Source organism: Astyanax mexicanus, chromosome 20 (genome assembly GCF_023375975.1).
Source record: "Astyanax mexicanus isolate ESR-SI-001 chromosome 20, AstMex3_surface, whole genome shotgun sequence".
NCBI classification, from domain to species: Eukaryota; Metazoa; Chordata; class Actinopteri; order Characiformes; family Acestrorhamphidae; genus Astyanax; species Astyanax mexicanus.
The window spans coordinates 37,354,268-37,375,002 of record NC_064427.1 but is presented as its reverse complement, the minus strand read 5'-3'; the positions used below and the strand labels follow the sequence as shown (position 1 = coordinate 37,375,002).

Genomic DNA, 20,735 nt, shown 5'->3' with positions numbered 1-20,735 from the left:
ACAGCGACCAAAATGCATGTACTGCTTAGACATTAGGGGTGGAACAATATATTGATATTGCAATATATTGTATCAATAAGTGATGTCAAATATATTTATATTTTTTAAAGCAAAAGCGCTCTAAACTCCCTAAGACTCGCCCCCACTTCCCTGCTTTATGTTACTCCATGTTGTGGTGCTAATATGAAATAAATAGGATAAACCTCTGCAGAAAACACTGGTTGTCAAATTCTGTGAAACTGAGACCAATGAATCTATAATCTATAATTCCTGGTATTATAAATCATGGATTATTTAGGAGCATTTCATCCTCTTTAATAACAAAGATGCTTTAAAGCATCGCAGAGGACAATAGTGTGATCTCATCAATAAAACAACATTTTACAAATGACAGAGACAGACGGCTGGGTGTATATGCCATTATAATTTAATACTAAGGGAAAGGAAGGTGTGTGTTTTAGCAAATCATTAGCAAATTTCACATGGTGAGCATGTAAACAGTTTGATATCAGTTTTCATTTTGTTTTATTTATTTTACTGTAATATTTGTTTAATACAGTTAAACAGGTAGACATGGCGTAATGGGATAATTGTAATTGTAATTTCTTCAGTTACCGTGAGATTACATTATTTTCTGCATAGTTAACCATGCTAAAACAGCTATAGGCAAAATAAAAGCCCCTCTCCCCTTTTTTTGAGAGTTGCTGCCTTGCTTTGTTGTTAAAACCAGAGGAATTATGGTTTATATATCCTATTATGGCCTTCAAGGAATAGAACAGTGGAGCTTAAACAAAACTCTACCTGATTACCTGATGAAGCCAGAAAAAATAGTTAAAGTTTTATATTTACCTTGACTTAAAAAAAAAAAAAAAAAAAACTTCCCAAGAGCTGTTAAACAAGGTGCGATACAAAATAAATGTGCTTTAATTTGGCCATCGGCACAAACTCTAACCATAAGACTTTAAGATACGCAGCAGCACAAAAATAAAGAGAATGTGAGAGGAAAAATGTGAAGAATGTTGTATAAAAAGAAAACAATACACAACATTACAAAACTGGGCAAGCACTGTGACACAGCTAAAATAGCAAGGTGTCTTGAGAGAAATGGTGGATTTCAGTCGTTTACAGTGGTGGGAAAAATGAAATTTACTGCAGGCCAAGTGTCCAGAAAGCAGTTATTACTGGGGACGAGGGGGGACATCGAGTGTGGAGGTCCAGGCAGGGAGATGAGATTTGTAGCTGCTGCTGTTGCAGATGTTATAAGGCGCAAGTTTTGACAGCTCAGGGCCAGACAATAAATACACGAGCAGGTCAGTCATCTGAGGTGAAGAATAATCCCAGAACAGTCAGATACTCGTCAGACAGCAGCCGGCTCCGACTCTGTCTCGTGGAATGATGCGAAGCTCTGAGCCATGTTTTAGGAACACGTTTCCTGTAGGAGAAAAAATTTAAGTTAATAAATACAACTAAATCTTGTAAAAATCCATTACCAGTGCCACCTAGAACATGTTGCATGTTTCACTTAGAGTAGAACTTCTCATATTAAAGCTACGTGTACTTTTAACTTAAAAGGTAACAAATGAACTAGTAAAGGAGCCATCAGTAATTCATTCTCCTCAGTTGTGAGGCTCATGTGGGTCGCCAGATTGAAACGCAGCAACAAGCGACAATGGCAGGTCTGACTCTGTAGCTGATCAGTGAATACATACAGGTGTTGGACAATGAAACTGAAACACCTGCTTTTAGACCACAATAATTGATTGTGGTGACGGACAGTTCTGGTGGAATCAGGTTGAGTTTAGGTGCACATTGAATTCTGCGTGATTTGATCAGCCGTGGTTTTATGTTTTTTTTTGGATACAATCCGGGTTAGCACCCGAACATCCCTTTCAGACAGCTTCCTCTTACAGCGTCCACAGTTAATCCTGTTGGATGTGGTTCGTCCTTCACAAAGACTTGCTATCTTGGTCACCGATGCGCCAGACGTGCACCAATATTTTGTCCTCAATGTGCAATTAATGAACATTGGCCACCAGGCTGCTCCAATTTAGACATGAAACCTCCCACACTAAAATAACAGGTGTTTCAGTTCCATTGTCCAAAATGTCTGTCTCTACTATGCTAGTGGTGGTGGTAAACTACCCAGCTACAGTTAGTAACCTTACTGAATGCATAAAGGCTTGGTCAGAACAGACAGAAGATGGGGGAGGCAAAGACATGCTGGCTGAGACCAAGGAAAAACAATATGGTTATTTTGCATTAGTCAGAACTCTGAAACCTCACTGTTTGGGTGTCATTTATTTCCATAAACGTTGATTTGTTTCCTTCATTTTTCATTATACATTGCATTCCAAAAAAAGAAAAAACAAAAAAAAAAATCCTGTTTTTTCAGGAATAATCATTAAATCACTGAATAAACTGGCAACTTAGTCACACATCTGGTGCATCACAGGTGTGACTAAATCCTTCACTGCCAATGCTAAACCTGCAGGTTTGTAATTTTACCATCAGTATCTTTTTAAAAATGTATATTAAAAAAACTAATTTATTCTGTTATTCTGTCATTCAATAAGGAAAAAGATGCAAAACATTATTAGAGCTCTATAAACTGCCTGGATTTCTGCGATGTGACTTGACAAAAATATTTTAAAGATAAGATGGGACACTGGAAAAACTCACAATGGAAATACTTATTTCTTAGTAAAAAATAGTAGCGAAAAAAAATTATTTAAAAAAGAAACATTGCCAGCATCATATTGTAATTTTTAAATAAGTTAAACTTTAAGATGGTAATACGAGACGCCAAATGAAGAATTAGCCACTTGCATAAAAGCAGGCTGGATTTTACTGTAATGTAAGCATTAGCTAATGCATGACTGATGGATCTGAACAAAGATGTACATTAACACATCTCTCTCTAAAAGAGCCTGAAGAAGAAAAAGAAAAACCGTCTTGGCGGCGTTTGATGCAGCTCTGAATTAAAGTTCCAATGGAGCCGTTTCAAACATCAATTTATGCCAGCTGCTAATACATAATTGCACTGAGCTTACAGGTCAATACATTAGAGACTGGAACAATATGGAGATCCCAACAGTTACATCACTTAACGATTTGCAGGCAGGCTGCGGTATAAAATATGTAGAAAAGAATAAATTAGAATGGAAAACATCTGAAACGCAGTCCTCCGAGAGGCCGCGATCTCATTACAAGAGGAAAAGACATATTGCGCTAGGTCTGCTCAGAGCGCATCATCAATATTCATTATCTAATATGGGAAATTTACATAGGGCTCCTCAAAGAGAGGCATTCTTTAAGAATAGCATCTTATCTGCCTAAATGACACAGATGAGACAGACAGCGGAAAGACTCATACCCGGAGGACAAAACAGCCAAGCAGACAATCCCATTTGTTTGTGTGAACTAGTTTATTTTATATATATATATTAGGGGTGTCACGATTTCGATATTTTATCGAAATCGATCGAAATTATGTCACGGTCTCAAGCCTCGAAGTCAAAAAGATGACCGACAATCCCTCCTTCTAAGCTACGCAAGCACGCGCGCTACGCAATGTCCACATTCTCATCTTCTTGAAGAAAAACTTGAAAATATAAAAATAACAGTTGTTTTGTCTAGCCTCACATATGTTAATAGTTTTGGTACCTTAAGGAGCATCTTTCTCTCAGATAAAGTTAATAATATATCTTTGTTAAAGAAAAAAACTTGTCATTCTCAGGGGCCGAGTCTTATTTTTCATGTTTAACTGTTATAGTAGGATAGAGTTCAGTTTGTTAAGGCTCTAATTGTTCTATTATTTTGTACCTGACTGTTCCTGTATTTTATTATTATTTATTTTGTTATGTTGCACATTGCTGTTTTTATAGTGCACACTGCTGCTACCAAAAAAGCCACTAGATGGCATTACATATATATCTTAATTAAATTATTTAAATTTGACCATTAGTGCCTAATGTGGCGTATTACAGATCACTTGTATCACTTTGCATCACTTATATCGAGCCCACCTTTTGAAATAAGATATTGTAAATTTGATGAATCAAATCAATGACTGATCATAGACTAATCTAAAACTGGCATAGGCCTCTCTGCTGTAAAAAAAGAGAAAAAAGAAAATCGAGAATCGAATCGAATCGTGAACCTAAAATCAGAAATAAAATTGAATCGAGGATTTAGAGAATCGTGACACACACACATATATATATATATATATATATATATATATATATATATATATATATATATGTATATATATATATATATATATATATATATATATATATATATATATATATATATATAAAAGGGGAGGATTAGGGGGGCAGGGATCAATCAGCTATCTTCTGCCAATTCCTAACCAAACAGATGAGATTCAGAAAAAAAGGCCCTTTCAATACGAGACTGTGAAAGAACAAGGACTGAGATTAGAAAACATGAAAGACTCCAGCAGAAAAAGGAGACAAACCTGCTGTTTGTGCTGGATTGATTCCGATGCCATCTGCACAAGAGAGAGAGATAGTGAGAGAGATAGAGAGAGAGAATATAATATGACAGCAGTCATGTGCACAAAACAGTCAAAGTGGAAAATAAACAATAAGTCAGGCAGATGAGCAAGCAAACGCACAAACTGCTGATGAACCTCACACATTCCAGCGCTGAATAATCACAGAGCAACATGCCTGCAATATCCAGTCTGCTGTGAAACTCATAGAGGAGTCATGTACTGGCCTTCATACAATAACCAGTGTTTTTGAGTATCGTGATCTATGTGTGGGCGATATGGCCTTAAAATAATATCATGATATTTAAGGGTACTTCTTATATACCAATAGTTCTGCCGATAACACAAAGTATATTTCTTAATTAATTTCATGAATATACTACTGCAACAATATGAATATATAAAATAAATATATAAAGTTTTATTTAGGATAAATATAACAGTTTAATACATTAAATAACCCTGATTTTGTATACAAACATGATAATAAAACTAGCAGCACTGCTGTGTCAAATCCTACAGTCTACATTCTGTAATTATAGAACTACACAGGGCTTATACATATAAATATATATAACTGTGCTCAGTGGAGCTGATAACAAAAAAAACAGTTTCATGTGGAGTATGCATATGCAACTCGGAAGTGACCAATTGCACTTTAAAAAAAAAAGAGCAAGTACTAAATTCTTTCTAGAGAAATGACACCTTTAAATCTGGAACTTGTTTCCTGTATCCAGTTTTGTTCCAACTGGACATTAAAGAGAACTGACTGACCTACCAAAGGATTACATAGCTCTGCAAACTGGACTCAAGGGTTTGAAAACATTTGGTGTAGCCTAGGCCTGGACAATAATTACATATCGGTATTTATCGCAATAAAAAAGGTTTCAATAACAGTGATATCATTTTTGTGGTATATCGTTATGTATTATTTAGAGAATCTGTCACAAACAGGCTTTTTTTGATGCCGTCAGTTCACTGCAGAGCTGAACACAATCAGCCTCCGCAGCCGGGCTATGTCAGTGCATGATGACGTAATCACACAGGCACGTAGCCGGTTAGGCTAGGCTAGGCTAAGTTCGGCTCCTAGCTATATGCAAATAAAATTGAGCACTGATTCATTCTGACCAGGCTTTAAAGACTTAAATTTTCAGACAAAAGTAGGTATAGATTAACATTGCAGGGATTCTTAGCAGTTTTTCTGAGGCCTTCAACGTATTTGTATCGATATCGAAATAGTATCGTATCGACCGAAATTAAGGAACATAATCGCAATATAAATTTTAGCCATATCGTCCAGCACTAGTGTAGCCCATTGTAAAGCCTTAATAATAAAGGTGCTTCAGTAGGTTTTTTTGAGCAATGCCACAGAGGATCGAACCCATCACCTCAGAGACAGACAGGTGTTAAAAGTGTTTTTTGTCGCCAGATTTAGCAACTTCTTTAAAACTTAAAAAATATCTCTAAATAAATTAACATCCATTCGGAAATTTAATTGAATCAGGATCATGTGAATCTGAATTGAATCAATCAATTAATGGAAAATCAGTGGTGAAACTCAGTCCTCATATCTCTATTAAATACATGAAACAATTTGGAAGCATAAGTGGTTCCTCATGGTACTGCTAAAAAAAATACATTTAAAGCATCTTTTAAGAACATAGGGTTAAGACTAGGGGTGTGCCATATAGTATCGTACGTGATAATATCGCGAAAAAAAATACATAGATTGTGAACCATACATATTATACCCTGAAATTTCATGCCATTTCACCCACCCGTAATTAACACATCATAGTACACATTTTTTTGCTGTTTTTAGCAAAAGAAAAATTCACACGGTTCTCATTATATATCTACTAGAACCTGATTATATCTGTCTAGTATCATTTATTTGCCAAACATTCACACAAAGCAATCCAGACTGTTCTCATACTATCAGATCAGGAGAATCTCTCACTATCTTTAATAAACTCCTGAAGACTGAGCTCTTCAAAGAGCACTTACTCTCCTAACACCTCTAACTAACTACCTTCTACTACCAGATCAGGAGAATCTCTTGCTATCTTTAATAAACTCCTGAAGACAGAGCTCTTCAAAGAGCACTTACTCTCCTAACACCTCTAACTAACTACCTTCTACTACTAGATCAGGAGAATCTCTTGCTATCTTTAATAAACTCCTGAAGACAGAGCTCTTCAAAGAGCACCTACTCTCCTAACACCTCTAACTAACTACCTTCTACTGCCAGATCAGGAGAATCTCTCACTATCTTTAATAAACTCCTGAAGACAGAGCTCTTCAAAGAGCACTTACTCTCCTAACACCTCTAACAAACTAACTACTTCTAACCTCATTTCTGTCTTCCCCTCCTCCACTCTCTATCCCATTATTTCCCTTTAACCTCCTTTAAACCCTATCTAAAAAATGTTTTATCTTTAACTTCTATTACTTTTGTACTTGACTATTGTAAGTCGCTTTGGAAAAAGCGTCTGCCATATGTAATGTAATGTAATGTAATTTATTTTACTTTAATCCTGGATATATGGAGATATGTTGAGTGCATTACTAGTATCATGACATTCTGGATCATTGACTTTTGTTAGCCGTATCATATTGCATGCAATAATAAAATTTGAAATAATTTTTCTAATTCATTGTTTTGTCATATCACCAAAAGTATCGTTATCGTGAAAATACCTTTAAAATATTGTGATATTATTTTAGAGCCATATCGCCCACCCCTAGTTAAAACTGCACCCGAGTTTTGAGTTTGTGCTGAAACACAGTGAGCCAGAAACAAAAACAAGCAACGTTCATTTCTACTTACCATTTGTGATAATGGCGCTGGTAGCAGCAGGCACTTTAAACTTTAAAGAAAGAAGAAAAGAGAGAGAGAGAAAGAGAGAGAGAGAAAAAAAGTCACTTAACTGAAAAACCTATACACACACACACACACACACACACACATTAGAACCAGGGCAGACAGGGTGAATATATATATCGCTGCTACTGAGCCCCATGAACTGGCCTCTCACAGACAAAACAATGGCTTTCAACCAGCGTTTGCGTCTATTGCAGGTAATTTGGGGTCTCTAGCAGAGTTCGATGGCTGACAGCAAGAGGGGGTGAGGACAAAAGAGGCTGAAGTGGGATTCTAGTGAGAGAGAAAAAAAAAAGGAAGGAAGGGAGAGAGAGAGAGGGAGAGAGGGTGAAAGAGAGAGAAAGAGAGATCAGTCGGGGGTTCGAAAAACACAGCAGAAGTCACGATGACATTTCTGCGCGAAAGCTGCAGTGTAACAAGGGGACACAGGCAGGCGTTCGCTGTCATCACGAATCAATTACTGCCACTCGCGTTCAAGCCGGACGAGCAGGTGTTGTGCCTGACTGCAGTGGATGTGAGGAACACTCTGCGCAGAGTCAACCCACGAAAAGCTGCAGGACCAGACAATATCCCCGGCAGAGTGCTCAGGGAGTGCGCAGACCAGCTGACAGATGTTCTCACGGACATCTTCAACATCTCCCTGTGCAGCGCCACTGTCCCAACGTGCCTCAAGTCCACCACCATCGTCCCCGTGCCGAAGAAGTCCACAGTGTCCTGCCTCAATGACTACCGTCCCGTTGCACTTACACCGATCATCATGAAGTGCTTCGAGAGGCTAGTCATGAGGAACATCAAGACACAACTGCCCTCTTCACTGGACCCCCTGCAGTTTGCGTATCGTCCCAATCGCTCCACGGACGATGCCATCACCACCACCCTTCATCTCTCCCTCACCCACCTGGAGAAGAAGGACACTTACGTCAGAATGCTGTTTATAGACTTCAGTTCAGCATTCAACACCATCATCCCACAGAACCTCATCAGGAAGCTAAGCTCGCTCGGCCTCAACACCCCCCTCTGCAACTGGATCCTGGACTTTCTGACGGGGAGACCCCAGTCAGTCCGGTTCGGGGGCAGCACCTCCAGCACCATCACACTGAACACTGGGGCCCCCCAGGGCAGTGTCCTGAGTCCTCTGCTGTTCACCCTGCTGACTCATGACTGTGCTGCAAAACACAGTTCTAACAGCTTTATCAAGTTCGCCGATGATACAACCGTGCTGGGTCTCATCACCAAAGGCGACGAGTCAGCATACAGAGAGGAGGTGCAGCGGCTGACAGACTGGTGTACAGTCAACAACCTTCACCTGAATGTGGACAAGACAAAGGAAATGGTTGTTGACTTCAGGAGAGCACAACACACCCACTCTCCACTCAACATCGACGGGTCCTCTGTGGAGATTGTTAAGAGAACCAAGTTCCTTGGTGTCCACTTAGCAGATAACCTCACCTGGACCCTGAACACCAGCTCTACAGCCAAGAAAGCCCAGCAGCGTCTCTACTTCCTCCGGAAGCTGAGAAAGGCCCGTCTCCCTCCACCCATCCTCACACTCTTCTATAGAGGGACCATTGAGAGCATCCTGAGCAGCTGCATCACTGCCTGGTTTGGGACCTGCACCGTCTCTGACCGCAAGACCCTCCAGCGTATTGTGAGGACAGCTGAGAGGATCATCGGCGTCTCTCTCCCCTCCATCACGGACATTTACACCACCCGCAGCATCCGCAAAGCAACCAGCATTGTGAATGACCCCACTCATCCCTCACACAAACTGTTCTCCCTCCTGCCTTCGGGAAGAAGGTACCGCAGCATCCGGTCCAGCACGACCAGATTCTGCAACAGCTTCTACCCCCAAGCCATCAGACTCCTTAACTGCAGAGGCTGAACTGATGGTTTTTCTGTACATGCACACACACTCTTACCCCACTTACCCCAGAAAATGGAAAGCACTAAAAACCCTACTACCTCACTGGACTCTATTGCACACTGTGTAATAGAGTAATTACTACCTCACCTGGTCTTTTTTGCACACTGCAAAATTTGCACACTATCTTGTTATTTATTATTCTTTGTCTGTATGGTGTTGTATTGTCTGTCTGCACTTTTGTACTGTTGCACTATTGTTCTGTCTACACTGTGTTTATGTGCACCATGGTCCTTGGAGGAACGTTGTTTCGTTTCACTGTGTACTCTGTATATAGCTGAAATGACAATAAAAACCACTTTGACTTTTGACTTTGACTATGCAAATCCGATGGCTGGGCCACATTTATGCATAGTCATCTGTGGAGGGTCTCTGTTAAATGTGGGGAGTTTACAATGTGTGCTTTCTGTAAGGGCTGCTAATGATCATTTTGGTTATTGACATATATATTATATATGACTATATCTGTTTTTTTTTTTCAATTAGCAATTATTTAATCAGGGGGGTCCAAACTACGGCCCACGGGCCATTTGCGGCCCGTTTCCTTTTTTGGAGCGGCCCGTGAGGTATTTTAGAAATAGAATGAAAGTTGGCCCGCTGTTAAGCAGGTTTTTATAATATGAGATTCAAAGTTTGAACGCTAGGTGTCAGAAATGGGCCAAAGAGTTTAAAAGTGGCGAGAGTGCACAGTTCTAGCGCAAAAAAAACAGGCCAAAGAGTCTAAAAGCGGAGAGGGTGTGCATTTCTAGCACAGAAAAATGGGCCAAAGAATCTAAAAGCGGAGAGAGTGCGCAGTTCTAGCACAGAAAAACGGGGCAAAGAGTCTAAAAGCAGAGAGAGTGTTCAGTTGTAGCGCAGAAAAACGGGCCAAAGAGTCTAAAAGCGGAGAGTGTTCAGTTGTAGCGCAGAAAAACGGGCCAAAGAGTCTAAAAGCGGAGAGTGTTCAGTTGTAGCGCAGAAAAACGGGCCAAAGAGTCTAAAAGCGGAGAGTGTTCAGTTGTAGCGCAGAAAAACGACAAAATAGTCTAAAAGTTGCCGTAATTAAGGAGTTTAATATTAAGAAACATCATGAAATGAAACATCAATTTGAAAAATCTTAGTTTACACAACACTGTCAAAGATAGATAAAGAAAGTGAGTCAAGTAAAATGGTGTTTACATAAAAATAATCAGGAAAATGTATTATTTAAAGTGGTATATTTCATTATTTGTTTTATTACACAGTCTGTGGCCAGTGACTTCAAATATATTATATACACCCCTGATTTAATCCATGACCTTAAGCTCTGCTTCCTGTGTGTACAGCTCCTGTTCTTAGCTATTTCTTTAGCTTTAAAATTATAGAAACAGCTGAACATAGAATACAAATGCCCAGAAATGCTTTTAGATGACATTTTAATAAACATTGTGATGATACTAAGTGAGTATATTGACAATTTATGTATTGTCCAATATGTCGACTAATCGGTGAAGCGCTAATAATAAAAAAAAATCTCAGTGCACCAGTAGGAGCCTAGGATTTCTAGAATACAAAGAACAGGATTTCAGGATTTAAAGCAAAAACGTGATTTAATACAAGGTTGGAAAATAACTGATTGATTTTTCTCTGGATACAAGATATTGTAATAAAACTATTTGATATAATAATTTTTAAACAAATTTTCACTATTTCTGCTAATAAGCTGATTAGTTGAATCAGCCAAATATATGCAGAGAAGGGCATTAAAACCTAAAACATTAATACACACTATTTCGCATTAATCTCTCCTTTTTTCTTTATCTAATCAGTGACAAAAAATATATATATTTATACACGATCTGATCCAAACCATGAGATATGTGATCCTTTACTCGACTAATAAACAATGTAAACAGAAAGGAGCTCTGGGTTTATTGACAATTCATACATTCTACAATTCTAAAAATATCTTTATTTATATTTTTATATAAGTGTTTTTTTGTGACTGTTCAATTCTGTTATTGTCTCTGAAATTAGAGTTGAAGATCCATATAGGTAAAAACTAAACTAAAATAAAGTAAAACTCATTTCCTACACCAGCCCACAGTGACGACAGAGAGAAAGAGAGAGGGAGAGAGAAAGTTACAAAAATGGAGAAAAAAAATAAACTGTCAAGGCATTCACCGACAACACAATGGCTAAAAATAGGGGAAATTGAGAGTTTTTTCTTTCTTTCTTCTTATATAAGAAACACTCCATCAATTTCCGCTCTCTCCATTCTGCACTTTACCCCAGAAGCCTATTATGAGCCTGTCAACCATGGCATTTTATTCAAGAAGTATTGAGGAGATTTAATCTGGAGAAATAACTCTCTGGCAAGTTTGGCAAGGCGTGCATTCAGTACTAAAAAATAATAAACAAAACAAAAACTGATAAATGAAATAGCTGGGCTCTGTGCCATATCACAGTATGCAGTTTTCCACCATCTCAAAACGTTACGGAACGTAACAAAATGAATGCAATCCTTCACTCTGAATGCCCATAATGGGCCTTTCACACTCTCAGAGAGAGAGAAAGAGAAAGAGAGAGAGAGAGAGAGAGAGAGAGAGAGAGAGAGAGAGAGAAAACTACTGAGAGAAACACTTCACCACCTGTTCCCAAAAAAGGCAGGAAAAATTACATTAAAAAGAGCAATAACAAAGACAAAGCAGACAGTCTTGACAGGTAATTTTGTCAAATGTTCAAAATGTCTGCATAAACCTTTAGAAAACCTTTAGAATTTTCTATTTTTCTGCATAAATATGATCCAAAACCTCATCAGATTTTCACATTCCGAAAAGCAGATAAAGAGAACCCAGCTCAACAAATTATACTTGCTCGTTTATTCATTGAGGAAAATGAGTGGTAAACATATGTGAACCTCTATAATTAGCAGTTATTTAAAAGTGAAATTAGAGTTAGCCATTTATCGAAGTCTGCTCTTCACAACATGTTTGTGGAAGTATATTATGGTATGAACAAAGACTATTTCTAAGAAGTTGTTGATACTCAGACTGAAAAAAGTTAGAAAACCATCTCTAAAGAGTTTAGACTCAACAATCCAGTCAGACACACTGAGTACAAATAGATAAAATTCATTGTTAACATCCCCAGGAGTGGTCGACCACGAGCAAGGAGCATACTAGTCAACAAAAGGACCAGAGGGTAACTTCTAAGCAACTGAAGGCCTCTCTCACATTGGCTAATGTTAATGTTAATGTTCATGAGTCCACTCTACACTCTTACACTAAACAGCAGTGGCATAAGAACCTTAGATCATATGTGAAACATGGTGGAGGTAGTATCATGGGTTGAGTCTGTTTTGATGCATCTGGACCAGTACAGTTTGTCTTCATTGGTAAAACAATGAATCCTGAATTAGCTCAGATGATCCCAAAGGAAATTATCAGGACATCTGTCCATGAACTGAATCTTAAGAGAAGGTGGGTCATGCAGCAAGACAACAACCCTAAGCACAAAAGTCATCTTAGCAAAGAATTATTAAAGAAGAATAAATCTAATGCTTTGGAATGGGGCCAAGCCAAAATCGGGCCATTTATCCAATGGAAATGTTGTGAAAGGACCTGAAGCGAGCACTTAAAGTGAAGAAACCCACCAACATCCCTAAATTAATGCCGTTCTGCTTTAATTTCAGAGTACAGGACTGATCAACAGTTACTGAAAATGTTTAGTTGCAGTTTTTGCTACAAAGGAGGTTCAAACCAGATGCTGAAAGCAAAGGGTCACATACTTCTGGCAATCAAAAATATGTAATATTGAATAATTTTCCTTAAAATAATATAATATTTAGTCTAATTTCTTTAACTGGGTTTTCTTTTTCCTACAAAAAAACAGGTATAATATGGTCTTTATGTTACTTGGAAATTATCACTTTAACTGTAAGTCATATCTAATTTAATGTTGATTAGTTCTCTCTTTTTCTTTCCTCTTCCGCATGCCTTTTTCTCATCACTGAAATATCCCTTATTTTATATGCCTCTGCAGCTTTTTAGTTGCTATTTCATGACATTTGGTAACATTTTAAAACAGTTGAGACAATAGTTTTTGTATATTTCTTGTACTGATAATTGTAATTTCTCATATTTAATGAAAATACTGTGCTGGGATTTAATGGTTTGACTTCTGGGGTGTTAAAAATGTGTTTAATCCTTTTTTTCAAAATTGTAATATTGTAGTTGCTTTGTTTCCTGAAATGCAAGACAAAAAAATACATGTAGGCTGTTTAATTTATGCAGTGGAAAAAGTATTTTATCTGTATTTTACCTTTATATATATTTCATTTTGTTTGAATATAAAAGTGGCCAATTCAATGCAACCCTAGTGTTTAATAAAGTAGCTAAATCCATTTTCTCATTCATTAAAAAAGTTTACCCATAAATATTTGGACATTTATTGTATAGTTAAACAATATCTTCAATAAAAACAGTTTATTTCATAGATTTCAGAAGCAGAAAACTCTTTTAAGATGTCTGGAGCATTTCACACTTGATTTGTTTACATGCTAATGATTAAAATATGCAAAAACTGCAAAAAGAAATTGGTGAATTTCCTTTTTAAACATACCCAATTAATTTAGCACACACAAGGTATGCAGTGCCTTTAATACTATCAGCCTGAAGCTCTCTGCGTGAGGAATCATTTATCGCTCCTGAACGGGACGGACTAATGTGAAAACGAGGCAACGCATCATTAGAGGGACAGATGGGCCAGTGTCAACACTCAAAGCAAGCTCACCAATATTAAGCTAAATCTCTTTTTCAACAGTTTCATCAAAATGCAAAAGCTTTTACTTTGCAATTATAAAAAAAAAATCTGTTACCTCTTCTGCTGCAAACTTCAGCACCGCCGTGAAGGGCGTGCTTTCAGGGACACTTAATCTGCAACAGTAAAAGATGAAAGCAAATCAGCCTAAGCACCAAACATGCCGAGCAGTGATCAGATCTCCTCCTAAAGCATCATCAAAATGATCAACACACGCTTCATTTAAAGAGTGGAATAGCTCAAAGCCAGACAAACAGCAGGAATCTCAGACAACAACACAAAATCCATATTCAAAGCATCTAAATCTGCAGATAGACCATTCAGCCACTAACAGCTCATTTAGCAAATGTGTCCAATGTGGATGATAATGCCAATTTATACTTCAAATCATGTCTGTTGTGCAGTCTCACACTCAAATGTGATGTAAAATCTGTGGCGCTCTAGCATTTTCATGCTTTAAAAAAATATTTTAAATTTAGCTTGATTGCCTACATGATGCTTTACCTGGTTAAATTATGATTCAGCACAAACAGGTAAATTCAGGTTTGTCAAATAATTGCTATTTAAAAAAAGGTTTTAAATAAGATAAAAAAAAAAACAAGAAAAAACAGCTTTTATACAGATTTATAGGTTTATGTTTGAGTAAAATGAACATTGGCGTTTTATTCTATATACTACAGACAAGAAGAGATGCCTAAAATAACAAAAAGACACAATTCTGAACTCACTGGCTGTTCCAGTGTAAATTACAAGTGATACAAACAGTAGTATTTCCTGGTTTACGACAGCACTCGACTGTAGCATTATTATCGTAGCATTTTAAACTTGTACATGGCTAACTTTTGGCTAGTGTTATAACCCTAAAAAACAGCCATGACCAAACCACTGACTCAAAAAAAGTTTTGTGAATCACTGCACAACTACTATAGACATTTCGGTTCCACTTTTAAATAAGACTACCTATATAAAGGGTTTCTAATTGGTTTACAATTAGTTTATTAATGGTTATTAATTAGGTTGTAAATGCCTTAAAAATCTGTAATAATCAGTTATAACACATACATAGGAAAAGCAACAATGACCTGTTGTTTGCCAAATAGTGAACTCACAGCCATCTATATTGTTGCCCTTTCTACGTATGTGTTATAACTGATTATTAATGATTTTTAAGGCATTTACAACTGGCAGCTGATTTGGAATTTGTTATTTAGCTAACCTAGCTAATACAGATGCTAGTTGTAAGCTAGCGAACTAGCTGCTGCAAAAATGTTACCTGCTTTCCTGTTTTCTGTCTTTTCAATATATATATTTTTAAATGTTAAATTAGGATAATTTCTGGTTGGTTCTAGTGCTCGACGATCCTCTTAAACCATTGCTAATTTGTAAATAGCCACAACAACAGCCATATGTTTTGTGTGTTTCCAGGAAAAACGTAGTTAACCCTAGGTGAATATTTTAGGAAGTGTGTCTTTGGAAGCAGGACTAAGGAAAAGTTAAGTGTGGATTTTTTTTCCACTTTCTTGTTTTTTTTTTTATCACCAGCTTAAAATTCAGCCTTGAATATTCTGTTTTAATGCAGCGGATTTGGAATTTGTTATTTAGCTAACCTAGCTAATGAAGATGTGTGGGAGTTGTAAGCTTGCGAACTAGCTGCTGTTAAAATGTTACCTGTTTTCCTGTTTTCTGTCTTTTCAATCAATATTTTTTTAAATGTTGGATTAGTATAATTTCTGGTTGGTTCTAGTGCTCGACATTCCTCTTAAACAATTGCTAATTTGTAATTAGCCATAACAACTGTCAATTATTTTGTGTGTTTTCAGGAAAAAAACGTTGTTAACCCTAAGTGACTTTGGAAACAGGACTGAAAGTAAAGTTTGGAATTTGTCCCACTATATTGTTTTTTTTAATCAACAGCTTAAATATTCTGTTTTAAGGAATTTGGAATTTAGCTAGCTAACTAAGTTACCTACCGCAGATGTGTGGGAATTTTACGTTAGCTAGGTTAACTAGGTAGATAGTAGCATGGAAGTAAGTTAGCTAATGCTAATCCTAACTAGTTAGGCTAGTAATCACATTCTCCATGTAACGTTAATTGTAAACAGTTAAATGTCACTTTATTAGGTAAAATAATCTCTGCTGTAAGTAGTTAAATGTGTTAGTGTTAAAATGTACGAACACTAGCTACTGTAAGAGCTTTAGCTTTAGTCTAATGAAAGCTGTCACATTTACCATGAACTTAACACTAAGAACATTACATTAAGAAAACGGCAGGCCAACCAATCGAGTGCGTGAATGGAACTTACAAACACAGCGTTAACTAGCTAAATAACTAAATTACTGCCTTATAAAGATAAATAAGCTCTGTGTTTTTATAATAAACAGAGAGAAAGAGAGATCTGTTACTCACACTTTGTAAGGTAGCCGGGGGTCGGACGTCAGGGTGATTTTAAACGTTACTTTAGACCTAAAACATAAACAGACACATATATTCAGCTCGGTACTGAACTGGCCCAGTATATAATACCTGAACCGGGTTAGTTAAAGCGGTAAAATAAGAACAGTTACATGATTAATGCAGAGCCAGTGAACAGCACACTGTTTACACCCAGCAGGAACAGCGCCGAGGACCCTTTAGAACACGTCACCCATTCAGAGAACAGAGTCAGTCTGCTTCAGCCTTATTTTCCTCCTTCACACACATCACTGCAGTCTGAACTCTGTCAGTTAGTCCACATTTATCTCTCATACTCTTAATTTAAACGCGTGAACTCATTAAAACCAGTTTTATTTCAAAAGCTGTAACTGTATTTGCGGTCAGGCAACTTTCACTGGTGCCCTTATTCTACCGTAAGTCTCTGAGTATAAGCGAATCGAGGATTTCCTAGAGTTTTGGTTCACAGGAAATTCGACTCATGATTTATGTGGTTTGGAACTCTTTTCACTTATAGTAGTCTAATTAGCTATCTTAATCAGCTAAAAATGGCGTTCTTTTTATTTTGTTGACGTTTTTAATTTTATCTAGTTTTTGTCTCTGACAGTCTGATTTCATGCTTTATAAATAACACTGTTAAATACAGAAAAATAAAAAATAAAATGAAAATGAAAAATAGAAAAATGGTCAAACAAAAATATAAACCGTTATTTTAATTATTTAATCGTTTTCTAAAAGGTCTAAGGAAAACTATTTTTTAAAATCATGTCTATTTGGACAGTAATAATCAGTGATAATATTTGCTCCCAATAACATGTAGTTTTACATGAATAAAAAAATGTATGATTGGCAAATGTATTTGGCCAAATGTATGTATGAACCGCTAGTAACTAAGTAATGTGAAATAAATAAATAAATAAACAAAAAGTAAAAGGTTTTGAAGCATCTGCCATTTATTGTGCCCTACTGACATCATTTAAAAGACAGATGCCAGTTTTAAATTATGTAATAAATCTAAATACATTCCAAACATTGAGATTTTTCATAACAATTAAATTAGATAAAGCTGTTCTATTGCTGTAATATGTTTTTACACTTTTATATTATTTTTTGTAAATGATTATTATTATTATTATTTTTATTTTTATTTTTTAACAAATAGATATTTACAGTACCAGTCAAAAGTTTGGACTAGGGAGGCCTCAATACAATTTTTATTTTCCAATGAAATTATGCTTAGATTAAAAATAGAGATTAGTTTTATTCCACATCAGACTTAAGTCTTTAAACTTAATCTATTACAAGTCTTTTCAGAGTCGTTTTGAAGTTGTCTAGTTGTGTTGTTTAGCTTTATAAGGTAGAGTCACGTGGCGAGGCTTTCAGTTAACAGCTGTTCTGACCTTGCAAAGAGTTAATTACTTGACTTTCTTGTCTCTTAATAAAGTGTTTGAGAGCATCAGTTAAAGTAAAGTAGTGAAGAGGTAGAGTTACAGGTATACAGAGAATAGCCTGATTTGAGTAATGTTCTAATCCAGATTATGACAAGAACTACTCAACTAAGTAAAGTAAAAAAAATACTTTAAGAAATAAAGGACAGTTAATTAAAAAAATCAATAACTTTAAAAGCATCCTCAAGTGCAGTCGCAAAAACCATCAAAAACATTATGATGAAACTGGCTCTCATCAGGACCTCCCCATAAAAGAAAGACCAAGAGTTACCTCTTGTACAGGGTAAATTAATCAGAGTTACCAGCCTCAGAAACAACAAGTTAACAACAGCCCAGATAAGAACCACGTAGATGCTTCACATAGTAAGTTTACCACATGATTTCTTATGTGTTCCTTCATAGATTGGATGACTTACAATGTAGGAACAATTAAAAACCTTAAATGAAAATGTGTGTTTTTGATTTGATTTTGACTGGCACTGGATATGCATTAATACACATTGATTTTGTAATTGTTGTGTTTTATTATTTTTTTACAGAATAACGGATGGGTGCTGCAAATTACAGAGATACACTGCAAGAAAACCTTCTAAAGATTGGGAGAAACCTTTTACACAGACATACACAACTGCTAGTGTTATGCTCATCACACATTAGATTGCATGTGTCAGATTCCAGCCCTTGTGGACCACCACACTGCAGACTCCTGGGTTCTGCTTCATTAAGCCTAACCTGATTGATATCAACAACTAATTAGAAAGGCCTTCAGAGAGTGTTATGCTGCATTCAAGTGGTGCTGGAGACTCTGAAACGCCAGTTTACTGACATGTAAAAAAGGAATCTTGTTTATAAGTGGGAAATTTGGTGGATAATACAGTACACGTTCAGTAAGTGCATTTTTACACCTGAAAGTCTAGACCAAGGCTCTTGTTTTAGTTTACAGTTTTATTTCACATAACAAATTAGCGAGCACACTAAGATTGTTATCGTTGTTATGTGTCTTGCTTGATATTGGCTGGTTTGAATAGGAGCATGTTCAGTGCTAAAGTCTTTATAGGACAGTCTGTTTACTTGGTGGCCATCTTTGCAAAGCTGCCGAGCCAGTTATATAAGAACAAGCTCCTGCATGAATATTGAAAGATTGGAATACTGTAAATTGGAGGCTCAACCTTTATAAGGTAAATGGATCTTATCTTAATAATAATATACAAATTATAATTATTTTTCACTGTTTCACTTTTTCACTTTTTTTAGACTGTAAAACTGGCTAGCTATGTGTGGTGGTATTTATTAAAGTTTATATGTAGTAATATTTATCCCACACTAAAATCTGTAAACAATGAACAAGCACAATGTCTGTGGAGGAGACCACAAAGGATGACATTGCTAACAAACAAAAAAATTGCTGCACGCCTGAAGTTTGCGAAAAAGCACATGGACACTTCACAATGTTACTGGCAAAATGTTTTGTGGAAAGACTATTGCCTCATGGTGGAGGGAACATCATGATTTGGGCCTGATTTGGGGAAGATGAATTAACAAGTAAATCTAAATATTCTACAGGATAATGTTAGAGTGTCTGTAAATCAACTGAACCTCTGTAGAAGTTGGGTCTTACGACAGGACAATGACCCAAAACAACAGATTGGCTATGTAAAAAAAAAATCCACCTTTTGGAGTGGCCAAGTCAAAGAACTGGATGCTATGAGTTCACTTGAAGAGAGATGTACACTTGAGATGTCCAAGGAATACGACAGAGCTTAAGCAGTTCTGCCAGGAAGAATGGGCTAAAATTCCTCCTGAACAATGTGCAGGTCTGAAACAGAGCTACAGGAAGTGCCTGATTGAGATTATTATTTTAATTGTTGAATGAATGTGTTTAATAAAGACCTTGAAGATCATATATATGTTTGTGTTATTATTTTAGGCACAATATATTTGTCAATATATTTGACTTGAATGAAGATCAGATCACATTTAATAACCAATTTTCTGCAGAAAACCATGAAATTCCAAACAGTTCACATACATTTTTTGCCACTGTATTGGTATTGTTTCATGTAATATATCATCACTGTCCAAAGAAAATGAGTTTTAGTTTACTACATAATTTGAACAGAAAAAAACTGTGCCTTACCCTGTGCCAAAATGTCTTGATGAACAGACCAATAGAAATACCTCAAAATGACCTGACATAAACTCTTTTTACATTGACTTCCATTTAAGTTCAGAAGGTTTCTTCTCTCTCCTGTAAATTAGCTGTTTTGGAGATACATATACATATATATATATATATATATATATATATATATATATATATATATATATATATATATATATATATATAGTTTGCAGCAACAGAAACCAGAATTTGTACTCCCCACACCTCCAGCCTTTGTTCATTTTAGTGGGCGGTATCTTTCAACATTAACCCAAACAGAGTGAAGTCATATTTCCTCGTTACCAGCTGGAATGAACAGCCTCTCCATGTTCAACCTCCAAGCTCAGAAATAGGTGGCCTGGAACGAACCCAGCTTGACATCCCTGTCTTAAACAAAGTGAGCACCTGCTGGCTCTTATGAAAGATCGTATTTAGGCATCTCAGTTCTATATTTTCTTCTTTTCTGGCAGCTTGGAAATCATCTACAGTAAGTTTGTGCTGTGTCTGAGCCGCTGTCACTCCTGAAAAGAGCATCAGTGGGAGTAAAGCTTGTCAGTATATTGTCAGTGATGGAAGCTGGAAGCTGGAGTGT

At 36.6% G+C, this 20,735-nt stretch overlaps 1 protein-coding gene across 1 annotated transcript; it reads right to left on the bottom strand.

The window, feature by feature from the left end:
- Positions 1-405: 405 nt before the first annotated feature.
- On the bottom strand, positions 406-16,860 carry ufm1 (ubiquitin-fold modifier 1). The gene is made up of 6 exons (XM_022681440.2): positions 16,669-16,860; positions 16,511-16,567; positions 14,162-14,219; positions 7,350-7,389; positions 4,484-4,516; positions 406-1,432 (listed from the first exon to the last, which is right to left on the bottom strand). Coding segments are annotated over exons 1-6 (276 nt in total). The 5' UTR covers positions 16,671-16,860; the 3' UTR covers positions 406-1,346.
- Between the last annotated feature and the right edge of the window lie 3,875 nt (positions 16,861-20,735).

Bases quoted from the DNA above. Each gene is read 5' to 3' on its own strand.
- ufm1 (XM_022681440.2), bottom strand. The intron at 14,220-16,510 runs GTGAGTAACAGA...TTACTGTTGCAG, and splicing joins CCCCGGCTACCTTACAAAGT to ATTAAGTGTCCCTGAAAGCA. The intron at 7,390-14,161 runs GTAACAGATTTT...CTTTCTTTAAAG, and splicing joins TGAAGTTTGCAGCAGAAGAG to TTTAAAGTGCCTGCTGCTAC.